Source organism: Leucopleurus acutus (genome assembly GCF_964270905.1).
Source record: "Leucopleurus acutus genome assembly, chromosome: 2".
NCBI classification, from domain to species: domain Eukaryota; kingdom Metazoa; phylum Chordata; class Mammalia; order Artiodactyla; family Delphinidae; genus Leucopleurus; species Leucopleurus acutus.
In genome coordinates, this window is record NC_139143.1 from 81749466 (window position 1) to 81776679 (window position 27214).

At 44.5% G+C, this 27214-nt stretch overlaps 1 protein-coding gene across 8 annotated transcripts; it reads left to right on the top strand.

Annotated features, from left to right (window-relative positions):
* Positions 1–27214, top strand: TPM3 (tropomyosin 3; the record flags this gene model as incomplete). Of its 8 annotated transcripts, XM_082834569.1 has the most annotated exons (10): positions 1–114; positions 734–859; positions 11701–11834; positions 13524–13641; positions 13761–13831; positions 15099–15174; positions 15966–16028; positions 16207–16276; positions 17231–17309; positions 25861–27214. In XM_082834569.1, the coding sequence occupies 10 exons, from the start codon at positions 1–3 to the stop codon at positions 25862–25864; spliced, it is 855 nt and encodes a 284-aa protein (XP_082690695.1). The 8 variants fall into 8 exon arrangements, with proteins under 8 accessions (XP_082690695.1, XP_082690696.1, XP_082690694.1 ...); XM_082834570.1 differs by lacking the exons at positions 15099–15174; positions 17231–17309 and adding an exon at positions 14470–14545; XM_082834568.1 differs by lacking the exon at positions 17231–17309.

Here is a 27214-nt window from a genome sequence, read left to right on the forward strand (position 1 = left end):
ATGGAGGCCATCAAGAAAAAGATGCAGATGCTGAAGTTGGACAAGGAGAATGCTCTGGATCGGGCAGAGCAAGCTGAAGCCGAGCAGAAGCAGGCAGAAGAAAGAAGTAAACAGGTAGGCCTTGGCCTTGGTCTCTCTCACCTGCTGGTGAGCACGACTTGTGAGATGGAAGAGAGTTTTCATGGGAAAGGCAGTGACCACTGGTGCCAGCTCATCCTTTGGGTGGGAGGGACTCCTCTTCTTCCCCAGCCTCACTGGATAGGCAGAGGACATCTAGGGTATTTACCTCAGACTGCCTGTGTGACCTTGGGAAAATCGGTGGCCCCTTCTGAGCCACAGTGTGTCTGCTGGATTTAAGTGGGAGTAGATCATGTTTTGGAAAAAACCCTGAATTCTAGAGGAAAAAGTGGGAGCTTGGCATATAGCATCTCTTTTCCCTTAAGTGGCGCCATGGACATCTACATCCTAAGTAAGATATTTACCATCCCAGTGTCTTAATGAAAACCCAGCATGGCTCGGTCATCTTAGGGTCAGAGATTACAAGGTCACAGACGAAGGGCATAGCATAATTCCTGGGGCAGTTGGCTGAAACTGACTAGGGAGAAAGTGTGTCACTCTGAGGATGATAACATAGAGGCTGAGCTCAGAGGTCTGTCAGGGCTCAAGAGACTAGGGTCTGAGACTGCACTGTTGTGTATATATATCTTGTGTGTGATTCTTGGGGCTTCTATAGCTGGAAGATGAGCTGGCAGCCATGCAGAAGAAGCTGAAAGGGACAGAGGATGAGCTGGACAAGTATTCTGAAGCTTTGAAGGATGCCCAGGAGAAGCTGGAGCTGGCAGAGAAGAAAGCAGCTGATGTGAGTATACAGAAATGGGGGGACGGGTTTAATCTACACACATAGATCTTCATGTTAATAACTAAACACTTGGACATATACATACTTGTGGATTCAGAGAACATAGGCATAGATACCCACATACATTTTTGCCACATGGTGGCATACCCTTGTAATGGCATATACTTTCTTTCTTAAAGATATGTAGAAGTCTCACCTTCTTACCCCCAATCCAGGAATTGAATTATCTTTCCCCGGACCTGGACAAAGGGAGAGGACTCCAAGTCCAGACTGCTATCACTTTTCCCACCTCCTCCCCCATGCCACATTCTTACCTTTTGTGTCCAAGGATTGGCACGTAGATATGTGTATTAATAGGGAAACTCTCATCTCTCAACTGCCCAGCAAAGCCAGCTCAGATTTCACAGTGGGACAAAGGAGGTCACACTGACCCTGGCCCTATATGGGTTTATTTATCTTGGCCAATGTGGGCATTTACCCTTATGTCACAGAGATGCCATAGAAAACATTGCTTATAGGGCAGCAGAGAGAATCTTAGAATGATATACTATAATAGAAATAAGGACTCAGGGGGTAAAGTTGTCACCACCAGACCTTATTCTGTGACCTTGACTGAATTACTCAGCTTCTCTAGGGCTGAATTTTCCCATTTGAAAATGAAACAAATTCTCTTTCCCACTTCATGTTATCTCATAATCACCCACTTTCCTTCATCTTCAGTCCTGAAGTTAACCACAAAGATAAATGAGACACAGGAAAGATTTTTGGAAGAAAAGTAACATAGGAATCTTAACAGCAACAAAAGAATGTCCCAGCATTGATGGAAATACAGTCAATTCTCAGCACTGGGTTAATAGGAACATGTGTTTTTTAAAATTCCATTTGGTTTCGGAAAACAGCTAGAGACAGAGTAGGCCGTTCAGAAATGTTTTCGGATCCTCACTTTCAAACGCTTTGCTATTAGGTTTCTGATCTCCTCTTTGGCTTTCTGCCACTTTCAGGGGCCTGGGGAAGTGGTGAGGGTTGTTGAATATATCATGCCAGAGGTCAGAGACACAAAGCATATCATATACATTATACATGTTCATAGTTTCCAAAAGTTTAGGCCACTGCAAACTATTAATTAATTCTCCCTTCTTGCAAAACTGTGAGCAACACAGGTTAATCCCAGGACTTTGGGCAAATGCTTGATGGCCTACTGGAGTTGCCTAACCTAGGTTCTAGGTATAGATGGGTAGATTTCTCTGGTTCTAATAAACGGGCATGGGAGTAAGTTTTCACAAACTGACACAATGTCAGGTTGATAACAATTTTGTGAGAGGTTGAGTAACAACTCTCTGAGAGTTAGGCTGAAACAGCTAGTATGTGGGCTTGAGGAGGTGTTTCCAGGAACAATGAAAAGAGCCAACAAGTCTAACCTGAGATCTTGGGGGCGAAAGAACGACATAGAGGCTCTAAACAATATGCCCATATCATTGGGAAGATAAAGGAATTTGCTGGGGATGAATTCTATCTGTCCTTACACATACACACACACGTCAGCCCCCACCTAGACAGGGTCTACTCAGTACATTCATTTGAAAGAAACTTCTCATATTTATATAGGAATCCACCAAAAACTTTTAAATACATAAAGTATGAGTAAAAAAACTCATTCAACTTCTCTCCCCCTTGTTAGCTTTCCCAACAGTCATTAAGTACCCTCAGAGATACGTAGGAGAACAAGAAATAGGAGGGGAAGGTTGTAGGCAAGAGGCAAACATCTGTTAGTCCTGGGTTAAGATGGAAACAGGAAGAAAGGTTTTTTAAAAATTTTTTTTTTATTTTTGGCTGTGTTGGGTCTTTGTTGCTGCGTGGGGGCTTTTCTCTAGTTGCAGAAAGCGGGGGGCTACTCTTCGTTGTGGTACGCGGGCCTCTCATTGAGTGGCTTCTCTGGTTGCAGAGCACGGGCTCTAGGCGCAGGCTTCAGTAGTTGTGGCTCATGGGCTCTAGAGCCCAGGCTCAGTAGTTTTGGTGCACGGGCTTAGTTGCTCCATAGCATGTGGAATCTTCCCGGACCAGGGCTCGAACCTGTGTCCCCTGAATTGGCAAGCGGACTCTTAACCACTGCGCCACCAGGGAAGCCCCAAGAAGAAAGGTGTCTTTTCTCAAAGGTGGGGTCAGCAAACTATGGAGTAAATCCTGCCGCAGCCTGCTATGGAGTAAATCCTGCCGCAGCCTGCTTTTGTACAAAGTTTTATTGGAACATTGCATGCCCATTCATTTACATATCGCCTAAAGGCTTTTTCCCTACAAAGGAGTGGTAGCCACACCCTATGGCCCACAAAATCAGAAATATTTACTGTCTGGCCCTTTACAGAAAAAGTTTGCTGACTCCTGCCTCAAGGGGTCGAAGAGGGAAAGTGAGGTGTTTATGGGAATTGGGAAAAGTGCTGAATAAGGAGGAGGCAACAGGTTAAAAGTAGGAAGCAAGGGTCAGAGTCAGCAGCAACATAATATATGCATCTTTGAGGGGAGGGTGCTCTGTCTAATACGAAGGGAGTTCACAACTCAGCTTTTGCCCTTGAGATTAATAAACAAGTAAACAGAGCATATTACTTTGATGTAGATATAAGGGAAAGAGAAGGAGGAGGGAATCAATAACTGCATGTTTACGCAGTGAGTTCTGGTTATCTGAGAAGCCTTTTTGGAAAGTGTAGGATTTGCCAGGACTCCTTGAACAAAGAAAGGGTGAGGGTGTGGCAAGATCAGACTAAACTTATTTCCTCCCTGAGTTCATCCAAGGTCCTATTTGTTTGTTTTTTAATTGTGGAAAATATATACATAACATAAAATTTGCTATGTTAACCATTTTTAAGTGTACAAGTCAGTGGCAGTAAGAACATTCACACTGTTGTGCAACCATGTCTAGGGTTCCTTTAATCTGAGATGAAATGAGAAGCTATTGAAGGTAAAATAAGGGGAAAGAAGAGTGCAATAGTTTGGACATGAGAGTCATAACACCCTTTTTTAAGGACAGGAGGTGAAAGGGATGGGGAGAAGAGGGACAGGACAGACATATACACCTGTTGATATACTGTTGTATTGTTGGTTACCAGGAAGGCAGTAGCACTGGGCCCCTTGCTGCCCATCCATCATGCTTTTAAAGGTCATTAGGAGTCAATCCACCTGTTTCCCGGGATCAAGAGAAGATTATCTGTTCAAATCTACCAGCCTCAGGAATGCAGTGGTGCTCTCACCACTCCTTTGGCTTGTTTAAGATGAGGTCTTCTGATTCTTCAGTGGGGCAAAGGGCGGGGACACGCTGTGTGTGTGGGGGTGTGTGTGTGTGTGTGTGTGTGTGTGTGTGTGTGCGCGCGCAATACTGCCCCCTGCTGATCAGCACCCAGATGACAAAGTCTCATTTTTGTTTCCATAGTCTCTCTCATCAGGTTTCTCCAAAGAGAGTTGTAAAAATTCTTAGCCCATCAGGGCAGTTTACTGAGGCTTCAAACCCTGCTTTTTCTTTCCAATTCCTGGGGTGGGGTGGGGTAATCAGAGCGTACAGGTAACTCTATCAAGCAAATTACTTATTGTTTGCATTGTTTCTGTTTCCTCTGAATAGTCTCAATGCTCAGTATTTCTAAATGGAGATAGTTGATGACACACCCTCTGGTTGGAGTATCTTCAGAACCAGGCATTGAGTGCAGCACCTGATTTACCTATCAATCTTTTTGGGGATTAGGATTCTTAATTTAAAATCCTCTTCTACACCCTCATTCTCCAGAGGAAAAGAGAGCTGCATCACAGGAGAGACTTATTACTATTACTTACTGAGAAGGTGGCAGGAACACAAAGAAATAAGAGGGAACAGTAAAATCTCCAAGGCCCTTTACTACTGTGCTCCTAAAAATCCTGCATGGCAATGTCTGTAGGGGCAGTTTCTAACTCATAAATAGCTCCTTGGGGTACCTGGAAGCAGAGCGGTGTGAAATTGGTGAGTTATAACAGAGAATGGAGGCTGAGTTCCACATTACTATAGTTTTTCAGGTGCTCATATCATGCTGTTGCACAAAGGATCTGGTAACAGTAGTCTGTAATAGAGGATTCCTTCTGACAAAATGGAGGCATAAGATATCTTCCAATTCCTACAAAAGGAATTGTAAGCGATGATTAATTACCAAGTCCTGAATCATTCAAGGTTTGGAGAGGCTGGCAAATCACTGGTGCATATTGACTCTCAAAAGTAACAGGGGAAAAGACCAGTACTCTAAATAGAACACTTACGTTCATAACTGATGCCAAATAGATTGAGAACTTTGTCAACCTGCCCATCTCTTCATCCCCCATTAATTTCTTTCATTGATTTTCAGGAGATGGGAGAGAACCTACCTGAGCAGACTTTAAAAGGAGGCTGGAGGTCATCGTCTTTTGAAGATGAGACCCAGAAAGTCTAGGCTTTTCTTAGTACCTGGGTTTGGAGCATTTGTGGGGTGCGTGGAAGTAGAGGCTTGTAGGGTGTTTATGTTGCGGAGAGGACACAGGGTGCCCTAGCGGGTAGGTGGTGGCGGATCAGCACTGAGGGAGTGAGGGGTCAACGGCGGGTGTAAAGGCCGCACAGGCCAACCATTGGGCAGCCTGCCCAGCGACTGGAGAGGCTTAACCACGACGCGCCTTCCGGTTACCATGGTAGCCTTCCCTCTTCCCAACCCCGCCCCCCTTTGCTGGCCCGAGGGAAAGGCTGGGAGCGGTCGCCTAGGGCTACAGCGAGGTCCCGCCCCTCGCTCCCAGCCGCAGGTCTCCCTCCAGTGGACGGCCTTCCCGCCTGCCTGCGGTGGGAGGGCGCGGCAGTGGTGGCGTCACATCCGGGCGGGTGGGTGAGTTCCGGTATTTCAGGGCGGAGCAGGCGGAAGTAGGGTGAGAAGTGGCTGCAACGCCGAGCGGAGGAGGCAGGAACCCGAAGGCAAGCAGGGGCTGGGTGGGGACCATGGCCGGGATCACCACCATCGAGGCGGTGAAGCGCAAGATCCAGGTTCTGCAGCAGCAGGCCGATGATGCAGAGGAGAGGGCCGAGCGCCTCCAGCGGGAAGTGGAGGGAGAAAGGCGGGCCCGGGAACAGGTACGGAGAGGGCGAGGCGCGTGAAGGAGGGGCAGGCGCTGGAGAAGATGGGACAGAAGTGGGTTCCATTTTTGCGGTGGAGCACGGTCCTTAGGGGGCCAGCATACTCGAAGATGAAGTTGGAGCTCGGAGGATGGGTGGGGCTTAGCTTCATTTGGACCTCGAGCGGGTGAGGGGGAACTGGGTGCTCGAGCGAGCAGGCTTGACCTTTGAAGAAATTGAGCTTCACTGGGACTGGCGAGTGGTTTTCTTCCTCCTCCTCCTCTTTTCTCCCTGCTCATTCATTCAGTCCCTCCGAGTCGGGCGCGGTCAGGGGAGGGGCTCAGCGGCCTCTCCCTCCCCCACTTCCCCGTGGCGGGGGGCGGGGATTGTGCTCTAGTTTAAGGTTTCTGGCTGTAGGGGTGAGAGTAGGTGGATTCCTCTCTGGTCTGGGTGGGGGCAGAGCCGAACTTACTGTGAAAGGGTGGGGAGTGGAGGGGTGGGAACCGCCGGAAAGCCCCCGGCGTGGCCTGCTGGCAGCTTTTCCGCTCCCTCCTCCTGCTCAGGAAATGAGGCGGCAGTCGGCTGAGAGGAAGCGCGGTGCCCTCCCTGGAGGAGGTTGAGGCCACAGCACCGCCCCATCCTCCGTCCTGGGGCCCTTTCCTCTTAGGGGGAGGCCTTGCAACTGCTAAACCCACTCTTTCTGTCGTAGTGAAGCAGGAGGGGAGGAGACGGTACTTCACTCTCTCTGTTAGTGCAAATGTAGGAACCAACAGAACTTGCTATGATGACCTGGAAGGCAGGAACTTCTGCCAGATTCAGGCGTTTATTGCTGAAGTGTGAAGAGTGCAAGTTGAACCGGTTATGAACACTTCTTCCAAGCAGAGCTGATAAGCGAGTGTATGTGGTAGAGAATCTGATGGAGTGCCGATTTCTGTCAAAGTTTCTGGTTGACCTAGGCAGTATGGTTGATGGAGACAAAATAATGAGTTCCGAAGTGATGTTACGCTGCTACTTTCCCAATTACCCATTACCGTGTCTTTTTTTTAATTTAAGTTCAATAAATATTTGTTCAGCTGAAGGTTGGCACTTAAAATGTTAATGGATTGAGTGGTGATTCTTGAAACTGCTTTCTGTTTAGAAGTGGTGGACTAGTTTTAGTAAGCCATAAGATTTTCCAAGGTCTAGGGCGCAGTCCATTGGGTGGAGCTGATCTCCTGAGTTGAGGCTTTGGTTTTGGAGGATCTTGAGGCTGGAAAGTAACTGTTGCTAAAATTTGAAGACCTAGTGAAAGAACTCTTGTGGTTTATTGGTATTCCTTGTTGTTCTTTCCCTTGGTAAGTTCCCCCCCCCCCTTTCTGGCTGCTCCTTCAGGGAGTGGCTGAGAATTAATGTTTTGGGGGGGAAAGGGGGAAAACAGCTGCCCTCCAGGTTAATACTTAAAGATTGTTAGAATAGTCATTTCTTTTTATAACTGGGCATGGAAGTGCTGGGAGCTTGTCTTTCTCAGTCACCCATTTCTCAGTGGATATTTCCTCCGTTCATTATGCCCGTAACTTCTAATTATCAATTCAAGTGAGATGGACTGGCTGGGTGACTCTTTACGACTAGCGACAGCTTCTCATCTCCTTTGTTCTGGAGACCAGATCCCCTTAAAGGGGAAGACAGGGATGGCCTGAAGGAACTAGCCATGTGTTGAGCTCCAGAATCAGGCTCAAAGTAGGGGCATGCTAGGAATAGTTCTAGGATAGATGATGTTGTCCCCCCAGCAACAGCCCCCAGGATTTTGTTTTCCCCCTAGGATCCTCACCCACTGCCCCGAGGATTTGGTAATTTTTCTTGCAGGAAAATTTAACTCCTTTTTTCCCCACCCTTGGTGACTCTAGGGTAATAGGCAGCAGAGGGAGCAGCTTCAGATGTTTCTTAAGCTTCTCCCTCAGAGCCTGCCAAATTTGCTTATTGAGCTGAGTGAGATCTAGTGAGAAAGCCCTCAGATGGGGAAGTAGTGTTAAAGATTTATGAAACCGGTATCTTCTACTCTCTAGCTTGAGGGAGCCTAATCTTTCGACTTTCTGCTCTAGTGAACTTTGAATTCCTCCTGAGGAGACACACCTGTGGGAAGGGAGGGGAGTGGTGCTTGAACTGTCTGTTATCCTCTTAGGGCATTCTGGAATGTGGGTTTTGCAGGCTCCTCCCTCCTGGATCTGGAAGCTCTGCACTCCCTGATGGTATCGCATGCTGTTAGTGGGATTGTCACTTAATTCCTTTTCTGGTTGCTTTGTGTGAACATCCAACCCTTGTTGGGAAGCTGGATGAGTCCAAAGCAGAGACCGAGTTCTGGAATACATCTGTCTTTTCTGCTCTTGGTCTGGAGATTGACCTTTTATAATGTAGCACCTTGTCAAATCCACTTTTGATTTTGAATCTCCTTTGCACTTTTTGCGAAACTGAAACAGACTGCAACATAATATTTAAATGCAGTGTTTTTCCTTGTGTGTGTGTGTGTGTGTGTGTGTGTGTGTGTTGTGGTAAAAATACACAATGGTAAGTATTTACCATTTTAACCGTTTTTAAGTGTACAGTTCACCTTATTTGTTGTTAATACCTGTCTCCTAACTTCCGCGGGTATTTCTCTCTCTGTCTCTTTTTTTTCCTGGTGTAAAAAATTTAGGAATACTACTGAGGGAGTGAGTGGGCTTTGACTAGCAGTTTCGATTGTGGCCTTTTTCCCAAATTCCTAATCTGCAGGGGGTGGGTGGCCGTGGTTAGAATGTCTGGCTGTTGTGTGGCTCTCTCCTGTTCATAGGGTCTGGTGGAGTAAGCAACTGGCTTTATCACCTTTCTTTGGTTTAGGTTTGCTTTCCCGCTGCGTACCTTTCTCTTACCTTCATACTAGAGCACATACTCATAGGGGAGAGCCAAATAGCCCTTTGCTCTGAGTGCCTCTGCTTAGACTCCACCTTTGTTTACTCTGGGACAGATAACTCTGCTTCCTTCCTTCCAACTTGCCTGCCCCTTGATGAAATTTAAAGTCCCCAAGGACACAGTATCTCCCTGGGTAGATAATATTTGTGAACACAGTGAACTGGGGCAGTCCATTACTCACAGGGCTCAATCCTAACTTTTTCATTACTCTTTTCCTTTGCATTTCATCTGTGGCTTTTGTCTAAAAAGAGAAACCCCAGAGTGGCAGAATGCCAGATACAGGCTAATCCCCTTCTGTCCTTGGCCCTGATCTGCCTCTGAACACCAGTCCCCTGTCCGTTTCTTGCCTTGACGGGTATAGTGTGCTTGGGGAATCTCTTCAGTGTGGAGGATGGTAGCATTTAAACCAAACTCATTTCATAGCTGAAGCTGTTGTCAGCCATCTTCTGATATGACTGAATCGCTGCTGTGTTCCCCTCTCCGGCTTTGGGATTTTTGCTTCTTGGGTAATGGAGAATCCTATTATTACTTGAAGGAAGGACCTCACAGTGTACCTCCAAGCTGGGCAGAGGTGGGCAAGCTGAAAGATCAAAACCACATCTAGGCATGCTAAACCTAGGGTGACAGAAGAGCATATAAAGTTAATGTTTCTCAGGGCCATGTTTCCCATTCTCATCTGCAGAAGTTAGTTCCACTCAGTCTCTTGGTACCACTTGATTGACCTGAAAGGGATAGGCATTGTGCATAGGTTCTGGCTGGAAGGAAAAGTCAGGTAGGTGTCTTCCCTTGTTCCTTTAAACATTAAACAGATCTTGATTTTGCAAGCTTTTGTTTCATTGTAAAGAAAACTGATCCTCTGTGGGAGGAGAAAAAAGAGGATAGTGACTGCCCTCCTCCCTTCCCTCCCCACCGGGGTCTCCAAAGCTTTTGCTGGGACTCCCATCCTGGGTTCTGTTTTTGGTACAGGCTTGTTCAATGTGCGCATGCTCTAGTTAGGGCATCAAGATGTGTTTTCTCCTCCTCCCTTTTCAGCCTTGCGAAGAATTCTATTGTAAATGCTGATTTGTGGGAGAAACTGCCCGAGCCAGCTTGTTGTCATGGAAACTGTACACCCCCGCCCCCGTAGCCTGTTATCTTTACTTCATTTGGGTAACTTCTGGTGAGCTGGGTGGGGACATAGATTTCATGAGCTTCCTTCAAATCTGGGTTTGATGTTGTTCCCTTTTTTTTTTTTTTTTCTTTAGTTCTAGGCATCTGAAGGGAGCGGGGTGGGATAAATCATTGTACTGGCAGTGTTGCATAGTTCTTGGCTGATAGGCAGACTCGTTCTCATAATCTTGACCTGTCAGCCTTTTTGAGCTTGTGAGGCGAAATGTGTGTTGTCTTAGGGCGCATCTGGTTTCCTGAGACAGGACCAGAGAATACTTGTCTTTGTGTTATTTTGAATAGAGACACAAATGGTTTCTTAGTAATTTCAGCTTATATAGATGTCTTGATTTTCTTTTCCTGTAGGTCAGTGGTTATATAGCCCCAGCCCCTGCAGTGCCTCGAATCTCCCATGTTTGTATTTGGAAATTTTTGTGCCAAATTACCTGATTCTTAACAGGAGTGTTTTGGGCTATATCCCTTCCCATAGGGGCTGGTGGCCCAGATTATTTCTCTAGCTACCCCCACCCCTGACTGCCAGGAGGAAATCAGGGTAATAGAATTCAGGCACAATCTGGGCTGTAGAAGAGAGATCGTGTTTACCAAGCACTTGGATAAGCATCTGAACTGGGGAGTGTGCAGGGCAGATTAAATTCTTGTGCGGTTGTGGCGGTCAGTGTACTTGCCACCAGTAAAGGTCTGGGGAGGGGAAAGGCAGTCAGAGGAGGGAAGATTTTCTACCAGTAGAATTCATGCACATGCAGCTGCCTTCTTCTTTCCTTGTTTCTTATTCCATTGCCAAGGAGGAGGTATGGAATTACTTGGACTCTAGCCTGTGCTTTATTGTGGGGTGGAGGCCAGGGAGAGGATTGTCATGCCGTACTGGAGGGTTAGGCTAAAGGGATGACTTGAGGAATAGAAAGGAGTCACAATTCAGAAATTTGGAGGTTGGTGGTGGGCATGAAGGAAACATTCTCTTCTGCCCCCAATTTTTTTGGTAATGCCATCAGAGCAGATAATTTTAGCCAGAAGAAGCTCCTTGTTAGCCAACTTTTAAAAGGTGGGAGGAGGGGGCAAGTTGAAAGAGTAGGAGGTAGGTATCCCAATATTCCATCCTTTTGCTTTTTCTGTTCTGGAAGTTTCTTCTGGAAAACATTATTCTTTTAGCTAATCATCCTCCTGGTGTTAGGGTAAGCTGATCAGAGGTTTAACAACTTGAGTTAAGCAACAAATTAATAGATAATCCAAGATTCCCTCTTTAAGAAACCTTTCTTATTTTTCCACTTTGTGTGACACTTATGAGAAAGCTGCTGCAGAGTGAGATACACCTTTAAGCCAGAGCTCAGGCAGAAGGACCCCTTTACTGGCTACCTTTTCTGACACTAGCGTGTTCAGGAATTTGAACTGGTATTAACTGACACTGGGCTGGGCAAGGAGCTGAGTTTTGAAAACACTTTTCCTGTGGAACAAATGGGAATTCGTTGATGGGAAAGGGAGGAAAATACATGTAATATTATAGAATATAAAATCATGTCTGCTAGGTCTTATGTGCATCTGAGTTAAGTCACGTTCTACCCTACAAGGCTCTGGCTTCCTCATGGTGGTAGTCAACCCCAATCTTAGTGTCATAATTAGTTCAGTTTCTTTTCACCATGCCTCTGCTTCCTTTTCCCATTCTTTCATTTAAACACAGGCTGAGGCTGAGGTGGCCTCCTTGAACCGTAGGATCCAGCTGGTTGAAGAGGAGCTGGACCGCGCTCAAGAGCGCCTGGCCACTGCCCTGCAAAAGCTGGAGGAAGCTGAGAAAGCTGCTGATGAGAGTGAGAGGTGTGTAGAGGGGCCTGATGAAGTGTGGATTTCAAAAGAAGTTCATAATGGCTCTGATCAAACAGGTTTCTTATAAACCCATTTTTTAAAACCGTAACCTATTTTTATAGGATCTTCTTTCCTTCTGCATATTCTCTCCTTATGAAGACCGACAGAGTAGGGGTTACCTGGACCTGTGACCCTTTTATAATTGGTGTTTCTCTATAAATTGACCTAATAATCCTTAAATGGGGTCACCAGGATGACCTCCACTTAGACAGCACCCACCCATAGCAGTTCTCAAAGTGAGGTTCCAGACCAGCAGCACCTGGGAACTTGGTAGAAACTCAAATCCTCAGCAGCCCCTACCCCTCATCTACGAATCAGAGACTCTTGAGGTGGAGCCCAGCAATCAGTGTTTTAATAAGCTCTCAACCCTGGCTGCACTGTTGGAATCATGGGAGTGTGTGGTGGGGATCTTTGGGGAGTTTAAAAGATATATCAGGGACTTCCCTGGTGGCGCAGTGGTTAAGAATCCGCCTGCCAGTGCAAGGCACATGGGTTTGAGCCCTGGTCCGGGAAGATCCCACATGCCATGGAGCAACTAAGCCTGTGCACCACAACTACTGAGCCTGTGCTCTAGAGGCCGCGAGCCACAACTGCTGAGCCCGCATGCCACAACTACTGAAGTCCGTGTGCCTAGGGCCTGTGCTCCGCAACAAGAGAAGCCACCGCCATGAGAAGCCCGCGCACTGCAACTAGAGAAAGCCCTCGTGTAGCAACGAAGACCCAACACAGCCATAAATAAATAAATTTATTATATATATATATATATATAATCTCTCAGAATGCCTGGGTCCCATCCCAGATCAGTTAGAATCCATTGCAAAAGAGATCTGGGCATTAATGTTTTTAAAGCTCCTCCAATAATTTTTTTGGGGGTGGGGGGCCACGCTGAGAGGCTTACAGGATCTCAGTTCCCCAACCAGGAATTGAACCTGGGCCCCGGCAGTGAAAGCCTGGAATTCTAACCACTAGGCCACCAGGGAACTCCCTCCTCCAATAATTTTAATATGTGCCCAGGGTTGAGAACCACAGTCCTTGAACCAACTCATTTTTTGTCGAAAATAGCCAATTGGCTCCTTGTCACGTGTGAGTTAAATGAGAACAAAGGTGTGTGATGACTTGGATGGGATCAAACTAAGACTTTCAGAATTAAAAATACCCTGTTGGGAGTACGTTAACGCAGTGCAGCTGTGAAAATAAATAAGACAGTTGTGTGTGTACTATTACAGAGTAGTGTCCAAATTATAGAAAGAGGAAAACCAGTTGCAGAGCAGTGTGTAGTATGATTCCTTTGGGGTGTGGGGAAATGGAGATGAGATTTTTGGCATATAAAACATTTCTGGAAGGATTATGAATTAAGAGATTACTTCTGATGAGCAGGACTAGAATTAGGGAGGCTTACTTTTTGCTTTATGATAGACTATACACTTAAATATTTAGTTTTTTAATAAGTGTATTATTTTTATAAGAAAGTTTTAAACAAAATAATTAAACTAAGGTCGGAGGGTGCTATGGAAATTCTTTTTGAGTGACAAGCAGAGAGGAATGGGCTTTAAAAGGTGCAATTCTGGGTCCCTTGGAGTTGAGTTGATGACAGGCTCCCCAGGCTGTCAGTGCCACATTTGTCCGTATTGTTTCTGGCAGAGGTATGAAGGTTATTGAAAACCGAGCCTTAAAAGATGAAGAAAAAATGGAACTCCAGGAAATCCAACTCAAAGAAGCTAAACACATTGCAGAAGAGGCAGATAGGAAGTATGAAGAGGTAAGACGCTTTTAGCTTGTCCCTCTCTCTTCAGCGATATTGGGCTTCTGAAAAGAATCATGAGAGGGAAATGGCTCCTCCTTTGCTTCACTGAGCTGTACCTGCGTCTTGTCCCGTAGGTGGCTCGTAAGTTGGTGATTATTGAGGGAGACTTGGAACGCACAGAGGAGCGAGCTGAGCTGGCAGAGTCGTGAGTATCTTGCTCCCCAAATCTTGCCATACCATTCTGTTCCTTCCCCTTTGGCTTGGGCACTAATGTGAATAAACTAGCATTCCTTCAACCTTGTTAAACAGGACCTAGAGAGTGGGAGTCATCTAGAATGCTTTTTTTTTTTTTTTTTAGCCTTAAGAATGGCTTTGGGCTTTCTTACTCTCTTAACTAGTGACAAGTGACAAATGAGGCTTCTTCATTGAGAAGAAAATGAAACCTAAAAAAACGGTGAACTGTTAACCGGCACACCCAACTGGGTTCTGCTTCTCCTTGAGGCTTTGAAGTCGCTGTGCCGACTTAAGATCTGTCTCTGTTTTTACCACTTTGCCAGGCTGCTGGGGAACTTTAGGGCAAAGGCAGACATGACCTGCTCCCCTGTTGGCACCTTCTGGGCCTTGTTTAACAAAGTCCGTGCTGATGCATATTTATTTGTGCTTCCCTTGCATTCCCCTCTCCTAGACGTGACATATCATGACCATGGTGATGTTTTCTTCCCATTTTTTGATTTTTTAAATTTTTTTTCCCATTTTGCTGCTTGTTTCCTTGCTGTGTTCCTTTTTGACCTTTCTCCCTCCCCACAACCTGGCTTGTGCGATCCCTGTGACTATCACTAACAGCCGTTGCCGAGAGATGGATGAGCAGATCAGACTGATGGACCAGAACCTGAAGTGTCTGAGTGCTGCTGAAGAAAAGGTACTAACCATTGAACCCACAGAGAGGTTATACATATGGTGTGGTTTTGTTTGGTTTGGTTTGGTTTTGCAGCTGCCTCCCCTCCACTGGTTGATTTGTTGAGTGCTTTTTCATGTCTTCATGGAATGCTCCATTCCTCTCCACTTACTTGGCATCTTTCATCTCTTCTTTCCTAATTGCTTCACTGCCTCTCCACAGGGTCTCACCTTCCCTTGGGTGATTTTGGGGACTATTTGGGTTGGGCATCCGTTCCCACCTCCACCCCAGGTAGCAGTTAATGATTTGTTCCTGGTAGTGATTTCTGTCAAGTGTTTTCTTTATTAGTATCCAAACATTCTGAGTCCCAGCCCAGGAGGGTCCAGCTCCTGACATGTTCTATGGTAGAGGGAGGAGGGTTGATGCTTGCTCCGATTACCTGGGAACTTCTCTTTTCCCCAGTGTGCCTTCCAACTCTCTCTACATATAGGTACAATTCATGTCTGTGTGTCTCTCTCCTTTTTTTTTTATTCTCTTCTTCCCCTTTCCTTTCCTGCGGTATTTAAAATATTCACAGTAAGTGTTCTGAGCTGGAGGAGGAGCTGAAGAATGTCACCAACAACCTCAAGTCTCTTGAGGCTCAGGCGGAGAAGGTAGGGGCTGGTTTGTAAAAATGACAGGCTTTGGGGCCTGGGCCCAGCCCTGCCCTTGATGAAAGACTGGAGAAACCCATTCCTTATATAATCCAGTGAGAAGTATCCACCTACTCTCTCCAGATTCTGGGTTTAATGCTAATTCCTGTGCACTTTGATTGCTGTAGTTAAAATGACTTCTTGGTCTCAGGTGACTGGGGTCATGTTCTCCTCTGGCTGATACTGCTATGCTGACGGAAGGGGACAACAAAAAGTATCAGATCTGAGACCTAATGAGCAGTCAAGACAGATGACTTGTCTTTATCTTCTTGTGGGACTCTTTCAGCCATGTGGTGTCAGGGTGTCACCACACCTACTCATTAACCTGGAGGCAGGAAGAATACCTTCCTGGGTTGATCTGAATAAGATCAAAGCTTAGGTCCATTTAAAAAATAAAGGTCCTGGGGACTTCCCGTGGTGGCCTGGTGGTTAAGACTCCATGCTCCCAATTCCGGGGGCACAGGTTCGATCCCTGGTCGGGCAGCTAAGATCCTGCATGCCACTCTGCCAAAAATAAAAAAATTTTAAAAATAAATAAAGGTCCTGGAGGATTCTGAGGGTATCATGGCTCTAAGGACATTGATTTATGGATTTTAAGGACTGTTGTCCCAAAACGGCCTTGCTCTTTCTCATGGATCATTCAGCACATTAAATCCAAGAGGATGTTCAGCGTAAAAGTAAATGTCAGGAGGGGGGGTATTGTCTGTGTGAGTAATTTCTATTCTGAAATGTTTATTCTACTTCTCTTACAGTACTCTCTAAAAGAAGACAAATATGAGGAAGAGATAAAGATTCTTACTGATAAACTCAAGGAGGTGAGCTGAGGGGATTATAAGGAAGGACCCAAAACATTTAGAGGCATGTAAGGCATTAATGTAGACTTAGACTAGCTGGCTTTGGTTCTGAAAGGTATAGAAGTAGAAGGTGGAAGAAGTAGACATCCTTCTCTGTCTTACTCATCTCTGATTCTGACTGATTTCATGTTTCTCCCAGGCAGAGACCCGTGCTGAGTTTGCTGAGAGATCGGTAGCCAAGCTGGAAAAGACAATTGATGATTTGGAAGGTATGGAGCCTGGGTGAGGGATTAAAGTAAAGAAATCTAGAGGATGACCTTGCCCTTTGACCGTTAGCCTCTTCCCCTGTACACCAGAGGGAGTTGGTAATGACTTGGCATGCATCCTACGCCCTGCCCTGTGCCACAGCTAGGTGAAGTGGGTCAAATCCTGGAAGTGGATTTTTACACTTACTCTTCCTGTAATAAGACTTTACCTAATATTCTGGAATTTGCATCCTTCCCTTAGAGGAGACTGGTAATAGCATGTACCTCCATGTCACCCCATGGCTACTTTTGGCAATCTTGTTCACCACTCAAGTTGTGGGGGACCTCACCAAGAGATGCAGCAGTGGAATGACCACTTCTCAGAGCTGACCAATGCCAGGGGCTTTCTAAATACTTCCTGCCCCCATAATTTGGCAACTGCATCTACCCTAACAAGGGAAAGTTTGTATTGCTCTGAGAACTCTGAGATATGCTCCTTTGGTACACTCTGGGTAGCAGGATATTCTTTGGGAGAGTTTTGTGGAGGCAACCTGTAGAGCAAAGGGGCCAACAATATTGGTCACGATGGGTAGGTAAAGAAGAAGTGTCTGAATGTTAATGTGTATTTTCTCCTTTTTCTATGTTAAATTCAGCATTATCACTGCTAAGAATTGGGTTAACTGGGTGGGAGTGGTATCCTCTTGAGTGCCATTGGTGATTGGAATTTCTAGTCATGACTATGCCCAGGTTCTCAACCTTTACTGCAGTTGATTAGAGGCGTCAAGAAGTCCCGTTGGTCCTGGGGACAGTGGATCTGAAAATGGCCAGTCATGGCAACCAGGATAGATGTTCTCCTAACTGTGGGATTAGACCCATGGTCACACTTTCCCTAATTTCTAATGATTCCCTCTCTTCATCTGCTTCTGATACCTTTTATCTGTCCCCTCATTCCTCCCTGTGGTTCCTGTGCCTGTCCAGATGAGCTCTATGCCCAGAAACTGAAGTACAAGGCCATTAGCGAGGAGCTGGACCACGCCCTCAATGACATGACCTCTATGTAACTATCTGACAGCAGAGTGGGGCTGGGACCTTGGCTTGTGGGTGGGTGGGGGTGTAGGCTGTGCATAGTGTGCTCTGGTTTTGTCTTCTGAAAACTAGAATCTCCACTCTTATCTTTAAAACACTGGTGCTGGTTACTTGTTGGCAAAAGCTGGGGAGGCATTTAATCCTGGATCAGTGGTAGCACCCTGATCTACGTGTAATTTTTGTATTTTTTATTCATAGTCCCTTCATTATGACACCAGGATTTTTCTATCTGTTTCTCAAATTTAGTCTCAGAAGGGCTACTGATGAAGATAGAATCATGTCATCATATAATTTAAGGAACTAGGGCCCAGAGAGCCAGTGACTTGGGCCCTAGCATCTTACAACAAAACTCAGACTTCATGGGTGTATATGATGCCCTGATATTAAAGTTTTGGGGAAACACCCATGATTGGAAATACCAAATTCACCTAAAAATCGAGCTGAGTCCCAGAGCAAGCCAGGTAGTAAAAAGCACCAAAATGAGTTGTTGGGGACTTTATCTGTTTGCTGTGGATCCCTGATCCTTGATGCTAATCTGCCTTTTTCCCACTAACCCTGAAAAGAAGCCAAATAACTCAGGTTGTAGTGTCTGGCTCTCTTTTATCATTCCTACTGCCACCTCTTCCTTTTTCTCCTCTTCCTTTCTCCCAGATTGCTGTCTAGATTGATGCTAGTCCTTCTCACCTAGAGTCTCCTTACTTTTTCACACAGATAATTATCACCGTTTCTGCTCTGTTCTGGATCTGCCCTCTTTCCTCGGGGAACCCAACGCCCCACTCTCGCTCTGGATTCCATTTGGGTCAGCCTGGCTGACCCCCAAGGCATTAGGATGGGCGGGGGGACCACAAAGCAACTTATGTATTCTCTTCCACCCCTCACCCCAAATTAAAATGTTAAGCTGCCGGAAGCCTCATGCCACCCTGCATTTGTGTCATTGACAAAGCTGCTGCTGTCCCTAAAAAGGAGCCTTGGGGGTGTAATGTGGGGAGCAGCTATTGTAGGCTCTCCCTCCTCTGACTTATATAATCAAAGCCACTTTTGTGTGTGTCTATTTTTTCTTGACATTTAAATTCAACTGATCTGAATCTATCAGAGTGGTGGACTAGGAGAAGTTCCTTAGAATAGGAGCTCTAGTCTTACACTCAAGCTGAATAAGATCGTCTAAGTCCTTTACTTCCAGGTTCTTAAATCATCCCTTCTGGAATGTTTGTCTTCTCTTTAGGTTCTCCTCCTTTGAGAGACCACAGAAGTACCTCCCAATATATATTCTCTACCGTTTTACCAGTGGTTCAACTGGTGCATCCTTGGAATACCCAATGAACCCAAATATGTTACCACTAAAATTGACAAATTATATTATCCCAAGTCACAGAAAATACGTAATAGGTAGAATTTCCAGCAGTTTTATGTTTTCTTTAAACCTCTCTTACATACGTGAGGCTCACTACCATTTGCCTGCTAGTATGTGCTACCGGGATATAAGACAAGTGATAAATGACTGTTACTGGAAAAATAAAAAGCATGCATATTTCAAATATTATACACAAGGTAGTAATTTATTACATGCATAAATATGGTTAATTGCTTCTAGTAAGATTGTTCCTAGTTTATGTTGTAGAATTAAATATCAACCTTTCGGAAATTCCTACGCTAATTTACACAGCAGAGATAGTTGAATCTGGGTAGTGTAGTCATCGGTTGTACTTATCTAAGCACCTAAGTATTGTTCACTTAGTATTTCAGTTTCTCAGTGGAGTATATATTTAAAACTTGCCTTTCTTTTAAACAGATACAGCCAGGTAGAGAGGTTTTCCCTACTTTAAAACTTTGGGTCTCATCAAATTCAGGTTTCTTTCTGTCTATACCATTTCTTTTTGCCACACAGCCTTTGTGATTAAGGTGCAGGTTAAGTTATTGTTAATTTAGGCACAGGGTATTAAGGTGGGGACAGAAATAACCAAAGACGGAGGCATCATCCCTACTCTCAGGTTGCTCAGAATCCAGTAGGGGAGAGAACATATGTATAAAACTAAAGATGATGTGTGATATGTGCCCCAAATAATGAAGTTTTGTGGGAGTTCAGAGACGGGGAAGAGGTTGATTGCAGTGGAGATGATTAAGAAAGTCTCATGGCAGGAGGCACGTAAAAGGTACTTAATAAACATGTTAAAATTTTCCTCTTCATTTTTATTGGATTCCAAAAGATTGGATTTTTGACAACCAGAATCTGGTTGAAGGAAAGTGGATATTGAGTATCTTCATTAAAGAGAAGCAAAAGAATAAAGGCATAGAGTTGGGAAGGACACCAGAGCTATAACCATTTAGTTACAGTAGGGAACAGGTATGTGCTGTATCAGGCTGGGGAGTTTTAATTTTGTAGGTAATGGGGGTGCCACTGGAGATTTTGAACAAGGATATGTTCTGAGTAGCATATAAGAAGAGTTAATTTGGCAACTACTAATATGTTAGAAGAGCAGATTATCAAAGTGATCCATTAAGACAGTGATTCCCCAATTTCATTCATTTGCATACCACTTTTTTTTTTTTTGCGGTACGCGGGCCTCTCACTGTTGCGGCCTCTCCCGTGTGGAGCACAGGCTCCGGACGTGCAGGCCCAGCGGCCATGGCTCACGGGCCTAGCCGCTCCGCGGCATGTGGGATCTTCCCGGACCGGGGCACGAACCCGTGTCCCCTGCATCGGCAGGCGGACTCTCCACCACTGCGCCACCAGGGAAGCCCTGCATACCACTTTTGATGGCTTTTGCCATATTCACGTGCAGCCTACATTATTTTTTTAATTTACTTCTTTTCAGATTTGTTCTTACGCTACAAAATTCTAATTTGAAATCAAAAGTTTTGACGTGTGCTAGTGTTTTTTTCTAATGCACATTAAAATAATACAGCTAATACATTTTTTTTAAGTTCACAAATGTATACTGTCTGCAGTCTTCTCACATATCACTAGCAGTGACTGTAGCACACTTTAGGAAATACTGGGTTAGGTTGTTGCAGTTTCCCAGAGATAATAATCTGAACTAGAGTAGTGGTAGTAGGGGATGGTGCTAAACCTGGGCATTGTGAAGGGCCTGGTCACTAAATGCAAGAAGGAAGTGTCAAGGATGACTGACTTGGAGCCTAGGAAAATGGTAGTATTAAAGGTGTAGAGAGGTCACGTGGTCTTGGTTTGGGGAGGCACGGGAAAGTAGAGAAGAATATAAGTCTGAAAAACTGGCAGGTATCCAAGATGAAAACAAAATCCTAAGACTTGAGGGGGAGAAATTGATATGAGAGATTTAGGAATCCATGAGGTTGGCAGGCAGTTTAGGCCATGGAAGTAAATTTGAACCCTAAAAGACAATTGCAAATATAAAAAGAAAAACATAGGCAGAGGAAAATCTGTGTAGAGGACGAAGCCAAGTGGAATTGGTTGGAGGGATAGAAGGAGAACGAGTAACTTTGATACTTTAAAAACTTCAAGGCTGGGTGATTTCCAGTGATTCTCAACTTCAGATAGAGAAGGAAGATAACTGAAAATAGGACATTGTCACTGATGTTTTATTAATCTGAGGGTATATACTGGACATTAAGGACAAGGAGAGGAGCCATATTTCAAGGAACAGAAGAGTGAATTGGTGGAAAGAAAATAAAGGCACGAAGTATAGTCTATAGTCTATACAAAGTCCAATAGAACTTTTGGCAGTGATTTCCAGTATAGTAGCCACTAGCCGCATGTGGCTATTGAACACTCAGTGTGGCTAGTGTGACCCAGGAGCTAAATTCTCATTTACTCTTAGTTCATCTAAATTTAATTAGCCACATGTGGCTAGTGGCTGCTGCATTCATTGGATAGTACAATTCTAGATGTTTTAGTATGTAGGCAGAAGGAGTTGACTTTGGTACAGAGAAAGGCTTCTTACAAAGGAAAGAAGAGAGAGTAGAGAGAGATTAGAAGAAAAATGAGGTGTTATACTTTGGTAGCTCCTATCTTTCCCCATGGCATGACTCGTGTGAGCAAGGATAGAGACCAAGAAGCCAGGGTAGCAGAGTGAAATTTGCAATACTGTACCATGATAAATTCACTCTTTTGTTTAATGCTTTGTATCCTTATAGAAACCATCCTATGTTACTTGAGCCAGGACTAGCTGTGGAAATGGGGTGAAGCATCATTGGTAATCTCAGAGCAAAGTGCTTCATCTCTTAACTTTCTCTCCTCATTTTAATTTCTAAGAAAGAACCACAGGCTGTTGTGTTGGAGCCCATTCTTCCCTTCCTCATTACCATTGTTGGGATGAGGAATAAAACAAAATGTGATTGGACCCCAAGTTACCTGATGGGTGGAACTGACCTGTTATGTTAGGCAACCTTGTCTTATTCACACCCAGTTTCTTCCATTCACATATTGAATACTCCTTAGCCTTAACATGAGAGGGGAGTTTAAAAAAAACATAAAAGAGCAAAATCTGTTTTTTCTACCTCATTCCTTGAACTTTGAGGCTTTAAAACTGATAGAGTTCCCTTTACCCCAAGCACCCGCATCCTTTTTCCTTTTCCTGTTACAGAATGCAATTGACCTGATTCAGACCAGTGAAGGATGTGTAGCATCCATGGGATTATTCCCTGAAAGGAAAATCAGATCAAATGGGGATTCTCTGGCTTGTTTTTTTGTTTGTTTGTTTCATTTACTCTTATCAGGGAACCAAGAACTTTAATGAACTAGTGTCTGGTCCTGAATTTTTAGTTACTAGAAATAACAGAGTTAGAAACCTTACTTACTACTAAGTTCAAGGTGAGAGAACAACCACATTTATCTTTCTGACCTTCTGCAATTCTTAAGGAACTATAAGTTCTGGGATTTAATTAGGCAATAAAATGCTCCCACTTCTTCTCTGTCTCTTTATTTCTTCCCTAAGTGGAACAAAACCCTCATTGAACTGGCTGTTTTTAGGGATATGTTCCTGATAACACCCTTCTTTCCCAAGAAGGATGTGGGAGTCACACCGACTAACTTGGATATAGATGCTATGGATCAGTCAGGTTGCATATGGTCTTTATATGTAATATAACACCAGAAAGTTCAAGAAATAAGAGTTCAGCATAATTTGAACCCCTACTATTTGTCAGAGTTGCCCCAGTGAATAAGAGAGGTTGAATCCCAGGCCTCATGGACTAGTATAGACTAGTACAGTGTTTCTCAATGATGAACTTTAGTCCTTTAAGCCAGGATAATTCTGGGATATACAGAACAATCCTATTTATTGCTGTCCCCTGCCCAATAAATATCTGTAGGGCCCTCCAGTTATTGTGACAATTACACATTTCTAAATTCCCCTCTAGCGGAGGGGAGGGGCAGTATTCCTCCTATTGAGATACTGGTTTAGTGGGAAGTGCAATTTTAAAAATTCCCTCCAATTCTGCCCCTTAATACGACTCTTGTTTTTTGGTTATTCCGCCCAGGATCTTTTTGTACATATATGCTTTCTGTTTTGATTGGGTACAGAGTGACAAGTATTATTGGGAACATACTGGCCCCCTGCTTCCAGGTGGAACTGGGAAAACCTCAGCCCAGAAGGCAAGGTACCTGAGCAATGCCCACAGTCAGCCCACAGATGCAAGGCAGAAAAGTCTTTTTCATATTGAAGTCCTGAGACCATTTTGAAACAGACTGTAAAACATAGAAAGAAACTTGTTTATGAACACCAGAGGCTGACATTAGGAGTAGACCAGGAAGATCCATCCGCAATTGCCATTACCTCTGTGTTGGTCACATGGATTTGGATTCTCTCTACCTCCTCTTTTTTATTTATTAAAAAAAATTTTTTTTCTTGTGATGAGAACTCTTAGGATGACTTTCTTAACACCTTTCATGTATAACATACAGCAGTATTAATTATATTATGTTGTACATTTCATCCCTGGTACTTCTTTATCTTATAACTGGAAGTTTATACCTTTTGACTACCTTCATCCCATTCCCCCTCCCCCCACTTCCCACCTCTGGTAACCACAACTCTGATCTCTTTTCTATGGCTTTGTTTGTTGAAGTATAATTGACCTACAACACTACGTTAGTTCCTGGTGCACAACATAGTGATTTGATATTTCTATGCATTACAAAACGATCACCACTCTACACCTCTTTAAGATGTGCTCCAAGTAGAAAATCCAGATAAAGCCAGGGGATTTGAGCGCTGAATTACTTGTATCAGGAATGCTTTTGGTTATAAGAAACATCTTAATAGCAGCTTAAATAAATATGGGATTTATTTTTCTCTCATAATAAAAAGTCTTGATTTGAGCAACTGTGGCCTGATATAGTTGGGATTTCTGTGATTCTCACGGCCCTTTCTTTTAAGGTTGAAATTTGCAACTCTAGTCATCACATCCATGTTCAAGGCAAGAAAGCAAGCTAAAGTTTTTCTAGAAGCCCCTGACAGACTACCCCCTACATCTCATTGGCCAAAACTGGATCACATGATCCCCCCAAGCTGCCAGTGAGGCTGGAGAAACAGGATAGTCTTGATTGGCTTGTACCAGTAATTCACCTTACCTGGGGCTGGCTGGACACACTGTTGGCTCGGACAGGTTTGGGGTTCTTTTAGAAAAGGTGAAGTTGGGTTTTGATTCGCTGTGCCACTATGATGGGCCTGTCACCCAACACCTACAACAGGAAGCATTAGAAAGTACAGGATTGAGTGAGTGTAGGGATATTTATCCCAGTCTCCCATTCATAATACTGTACTGAATGCTTTTACAGAAAAATGTTCAACCATTCACTCTGGTTCCTTACAGACCCCGATTATTATAAATGTATTTCTTATAAGCCAGGTGTATTCCTTCCTTTGCCGTGTTTCACTTGTCTCAGTTTCTCAACCCAGGGAATAAATACGGCGAAGGAGATACTTTTCTCCCTCAAAATGTCATTCTTTCAACTTGTCAGTCTGCATTTTTTATTTTATTCCTCTGTTGGTCTTTCCACCAACTGACCTAATCCTCCTCGCATCCATCCTGCCTTACAGATACATGTTATGTATACCAGGTTGTTAAAAGTCTCAAAATTTACTTCTGGTACTCTACTAACCTTCCCTTTTTCTCTTTCTCCTCCTCTTTTTCCTCTCCTTCTCTTGTTTTCTCTCCTCTCCATTGCTGCTGCAGAGCGTCTCTACAGCCAACTTGAGCGAAACCGCCTGCTTTCTAATGAGCTGAAGCTAACGCTGCATGATCTGTGTGACTGATGGGCAGGGCTCACTGATGCCCATTAAACCGAGCTTACGGCTCACACCACTGACCTGGACCCCAGCAAAAAAGCTGATTGTCTTTTAAAAGTTATTATTTTGCCCTAAGCAAATTTCTTTTTAGTTGGGACAGTTAGAATAGTGTCGACTTCCTAACTGCACTGTAAAGTGGGAACAGTTAAGATTAATACTGCCTTTCTGTCCCTTTTCAAGAGATTGTGGGTGATGAAGGGAGGGACCTGAGAGATAGTGAGAAAACCTGGGAGAATTTTCTGTTTTCCACCTTTACTTGCTGCTTTTTCACTTGTGCACTGACTGTAGGATATGTTCCCTTGCATGGATGTTTTCTAACAATAAAAGGACTGACTTGACAAGATGTTGTAACTGCTTCGTCTGCAGGCCCAGGGATGGGCCCTTCTGACCGGGTAGAAAAAAAGGGAAGGGAAAGAAAGGGGTGTGGGATATGAATAGGTCTGCGTTGTCATCCCCTTCTCTGAGTTGAAGGGTATTTTCCCCACCTCCCTAGAGCAGTGAGTGGTTTACTTGCTGGGAAGCTTTGATTCTCCGTGATGTTCAGCTGCCGGTTTTCTTCCTGACATTTTTCCTCTTGCTACTTTTTCCTGGTATTATGTTTAATTGTAAGTAACTATGTCACAGGCTAGTTCTGAAGAATAGCTCTGCAAAAATCTGTTAAGGGTTTGCTTACAAGGATGTTTTGTAGTATTCTTGACTTTGTTTTCTTTCGAGATTCTCTGACTTAGCTATGGGGGTTCTTTTATTTATCCCACTAGTTATTCCTTTCCTCTCTACTTGTTGAGGAAAGCCTGTAGTGCATGAGGATCCTCCTGTACTCTTTTCAAGTTGAGGTTCTGCTGTTCTGCTGTCTACTGGTAGAAATATGCCCATCCTTGTTCTCAATGTGTCAAGCTCCAGCGAGCTATTTCGAGTAGGTGTTGTCCTGTGGGCAGAGACTAGAAGAGTGGATGGCTGGTGTTTAAGGCCACCTCCTTCAGTGACTGAAAGCTGAAAGCCTTGGTTGGGTGTGGGGAGGAGAGGAAATGACTGATAACGTCCCCAGCTCCCTCCCCCAGAAGTACAGCAACACCTGTAACTTCAGTAGGCAAGCCTGAGGCCCTGCAAAACTGAGTGATGCAATAGCTCACTTCTGTGGCTGAGAAGGCAGCTGCTTTATTAGTCTGCAGTTTCTCTGCAACAGGAGCAATTCTCAGAGTGGGTAGACCTTGAAATTTACTTCTAGTTTTTATAACGTCTCTCCTTTACCCCCATTAGATAAACTGAAATGCACCAAAGAGGAGCACCTCTGTACACAAAGGATGCTGGACCAGACTCTGCTTGACCTGAATGAGATGTAGAGCACCCCAGTCCCATCCTGCCGCTGCTCCTCCCTCTGACCCGACTCCGCTGAGGCCAGCCTGCCCGAAGCTGACCTTTAAACTGAGGGCTGACCTTTAACTGGAAGGCTGCTTTCTCCTTTCGCCACCTCTCCCACCCCCACCCCTGTGTCCTTTTCGCCAAACTGTCTCTGCCTCTCCCCAGAGATTCCATTTGGGCTAGAGGCTGAGCACCTTTGGGAACAACGTTTAAGGGAATGTGAGCACAATGCTAAGTGTCTTTAAAAGCATGTTGTGATGTACACATTTTGTAATTACCTTTTCTGTTGTTGTTGATGTAGCAGCCATTTGTAAAACATTCCAGATAATTCCATAGTTCTGAAGCAGCAGTCTAATCCCTTTCTCACTTTTGGAAGGTAACTTTTCAGCTTAATGCATATTGCCCTCTCCGTAGAGGAGGGGAAAAGGTATGGGCCTGCCTTACAGAGAGCCAAACAGCCCAGAGGACTCCGTTTTGGGAAACCTTATTGCTCTGTAAGAAGTACCCGCCAAACCAGAAAGGTGATTCCAGAAGGAGTTAGCCAAAAAAAAAAAAAAAAAAAAAAAAAAAAGCGCTGTTCAGGTTTTCAGCTTTACGGTATCTTTGGGCAACTTTTCCATCAGAAGTGACCAGATGAAATCAAGATGGTGAGACCTCTGAGACCAAATCCTTGTCCCAGCTCTCCCCTGTTCCCAGCCGCTCACAGAATGGATCATGTGCCCCTTATTTTGAGGCGACCACTTATTTGCTCTCCCGCCTCCTTGAAAGAAAGGAAAGAAAATTATGTTTTACCACTGATTTAGCCATATGAAACTCATCTCATCACCCTTTTCTGGGTCTGAAGCTGCTGTCTCTAATAAAAGTGCCATCTCATTGTGCATTGTATCAGTTAGTGCTGGAGAAATCTTGAATAGCTTATGTACAAAATTGTTTTTAAATTTTATATTATTTTGAAACTTTGCTTCTTTGGGGTTGGGGCACACTGGTCACCCCATCTGGCTGTGACAGCCCTCTACAGTCTGGGCTGGCAGTGTGCTGATCTTTTAACGTTTCTTTCCCTACCCAGTCCCCCCTTTTTGGTGAGGTTTCAGTGAGGTCAGTTAGGTGTGCATCCTACAGCTTAATTGGCTTAAAATGTACTCCCCTTTGGTGTGGTCTCTTTGGGGGCCGATTGGGAGAAAGAAAAAACAATAGTGTAACTGTTTTGATACTGAACATTGATAAATGTCTTTTTGAAATAAAGAACCAGTCC